The 2,998-nt window shown below is 39.3% G+C and overlaps 1 protein-coding gene across 1 annotated transcript; it reads right to left on the bottom strand.

Moving 5' to 3' along the window:
* Nucleotides 1-330: 330 nt before the first annotated feature.
* Nucleotides 331-2,665, bottom strand: LOC141350862 (junctional adhesion molecule-like). Its single transcript, XM_073856699.1, has 3 exons — nt 2,482-2,665; nt 801-1,145; nt 331-707 (listed from the first exon to the last, which is right to left on the bottom strand). The coding sequence occupies exons 1-3, from the start codon at nt 2,531-2,533 to the stop codon at nt 331-333; spliced, it is 774 nt and encodes a 257-aa protein (XP_073712800.1). The 5' UTR covers nt 2,534-2,665.
* Between the last annotated feature and the right edge of the window lie 333 nt (nt 2,666-2,998).

The raw sequence follows: 2,998 nt of genomic DNA, 5'->3' as shown, positions 1-2,998 counted from the left end.
TTCTAAATCACAACAAGGCATACCTGTGATGTTTAATTTGTGGTAGATGAGAGAGCAGAACAGAAGAGCAGATACACATGCAGTAATACAGAGAATCAACACCAATACGTGTAACCCAGAGAAACCTGTAAGAGACACACACACACACACACACACACACACACACACACACACACACACACACGAGTTACATAATGTACATCTTGACTGAATTAATATGTTTAATCATTGATACTTATAGAATACCATTATCCCATATTGACATTGTCATTGATTACTTCATTCGGTTGGGTTTTAAAATCCTGCAGTCCTACACAAAATATATTTCTGTCATTCTTTGTTACTCTCACCCAGTCTCTCCAGTATCACAGTTGTGTTTGCTGAAAGTCGTCCAGTAAACACTTGACAGATGTAAACTCCTTTATCTTCAGTTCTGACTCTCTTCAGTCTGAGAGAGAAGTTTCCTCTGTGGATTTCATCAGTGAAGAACTCAACTCTGTCTCTGTATTGTTCATCTGATGATTCTGATTGAGTTTCATTGCTTTGATAGAGCAGAACTGTGATGGGTTCGCCTTTATCTCTTTTCTTCCATGAAACCTCTTCAATCTCTTCAGGTTTGATGTGAGAGTCCACAGAGCAGCTCAGTGTTACGTCCTCACCCGCATACACAGATATGGACTTATTTGATCCTGACACAATCAAACGCTCTGAAAGGATTTAACAGAATAGAATAGATTCACAACATAGAATGTCATTTTTTTGTTTAATGTTTAACCTGAATTTGTCTGATTCTTACTCACCAACATGTTTAATTTCCACCACAGTTTCATTAGACTCTTGTCCAGTGTGAACTTTACATGTATATTGTCCCTCATCTTCAGCTGTCAGATTGTTCAACAGGAGGGAGAAGTTTCCATGTTTAATGTCTTCAGTGAAGAAATGAGCTCTATCATGATAATCCTGATGTTGAGCCTCTGGTCTAATATCTCCACCTTCATACAGATGAACAAGAGTCTCTGTATCAGGTCTTTTCCAATCCACCTCCAGATCATCCAGGGGTAAGAGTGAATCAACAGAACAGGGCAGAACCACTGAACCTCCCAGAGGAACAACCAGAGGACCTGAAGGACCCTTCACTGTAAACCCTAAAGTGGGTGAAAATGTGGAACAAACAAAAAGCTTAAATAACACAAGGTTGTTGTACAAATTTAACTTAAAGGCGGAGTCCATGATGTTTGAAAGCCAATGTTGATATTTGAAATCACCTAAACAAACACGCCCCTACCCCAATAGAATCTGGACCTTCTGTTGACAGACCCGCCGCACACATACGCAAACCGGCATTTGATTTGATTTGATTGGCTATAAGTGTGTTTTGGTAGTCGGCCCGTCTCCTTTTCCAACGCGTTTTTCAAACATCGTGGACTCCGCCTCCGTGTTTGAAAAACGCTTTGGAAAAGGAGACGGGCCGACTACCAAAGGCTCTCCTGATTTTGCCAAGTGGTTGATGTCCTCAGGCCAACATTATGTTGACCCTGGAACAACATTTCAATCAACCAATCAGATTTCAGAAATAAGATTATAGTTTGTTTCAAGTTTAAGCTTACAACGAAGATTAGCTGTTTCTAGACCATTGTTTTTTATTTATCTTGTCCCTCTTTTTTTTGGGTTTGTTTTTGGTTTGGGTTGGGTTTTGGGGTTGTTTTTGTTTTTATTTAGAAAATTGTTGTCGTTGGGTCAACACATTGTGTTGTCCTGAGGACATCAACCACTTGGCAAAATCAGTTTGAGCGACTACCAAAACACACTTATAGCCAATCAACAGTAAGGAGCGTGTCTACTAACCGTCATCGTTGCCTGGGTTGCGTATGTGTGGGGCGGGGTCTATCAACAGAAGGTCCAGATTCTATTGGGGTAGGGGCGTGTTTGTTTAGGTGATTTCAAATATCAACATTGGCTTTCAAACATCGTGGACTCCGCCTTTAACTAAAGACTTGTTATTGTTTCACTGTACACCTCATAGTTCCGTTCTTCTCTTCTGTCCTGGAGCTCCCAACATTGCACATGTTATCTGTCTCCATCACACACCAGCTTCAAATCATTAGATTATAAACAGAGACTGAACTGGGTGTGTCTGATAAATGCTGGAGGCTACTGTAAATGAGAGGACTAAGTCCCATTGGTTTATCCTTAATTTTTGCATTTTTTTTCATAATCACAAACTTCCCAGAATGAACTGACAGTAACATTTACCCCACAAACCATTAAGCTAGTTAAGTGTAGAAATTCGGACCACAGTAAATCGCATTATACTGATTTTATAGCATATTGCCTCCATTTCAGTTAGACAGTATAATGCAATGCAACCTTTAACCTCAACGAGTAAAACATTAAATTTAAAAACAAAGTTGTTGAAATATCAACGTACTGACAGACAAAGAAAGATATCCGTGAAAGTTCTGATAAACAGATATTACATACCATCAGCGATCATCAGCAGTGCTGAAATAAAAATACAGTAAAGCACGTGCATCTTAAATACACTAAAGACAAATCAACCATACATGTTTACTATAAATAATCGTAAAAACGTTTCTCTGATGTAGAAATCATAATTATCATAAAATGTCGGCAGACCACATTACTTTCAGTTTGTTTACTTTCCCTTTTGTGGCCCAGCTAACGCAAAAACGTAAGTGTACGTAACGTCGACATAATATGATGACCAAACTTACGTCGTGGCGACCGTGTGTGAAATTTATGGAAGGCCAACAGGGCAAAAACATGTTAAAAATACGTGTTAACACGCACTACGTGTTAACGCGTAAATCACGTGTTAACACGCACTACGTGTTAACGCGTAAGTGCGTGTTAACACGTAAATCACGTGTTAACGCGTACCTACACGGTTTTCTTTACCACCACCTACTGGTGTGGAGCTTTGAAAACACAGAAAGAAAGAAGGCTTGGATATCACAGGATGTAATCTAAAATATAT

The sequence above is a fragment of the Misgurnus anguillicaudatus genome, chromosome 19, assembly GCF_027580225.2.
Source record: "Misgurnus anguillicaudatus chromosome 19, ASM2758022v2, whole genome shotgun sequence".
Classification (NCBI taxonomy): Eukaryota; Metazoa; Chordata; class Actinopteri; order Cypriniformes; family Cobitidae; genus Misgurnus; species Misgurnus anguillicaudatus.
The sequence above is the reverse complement of the archived record's forward strand: the minus strand, read 5'-3'. Positions and strand labels throughout refer to the sequence as shown.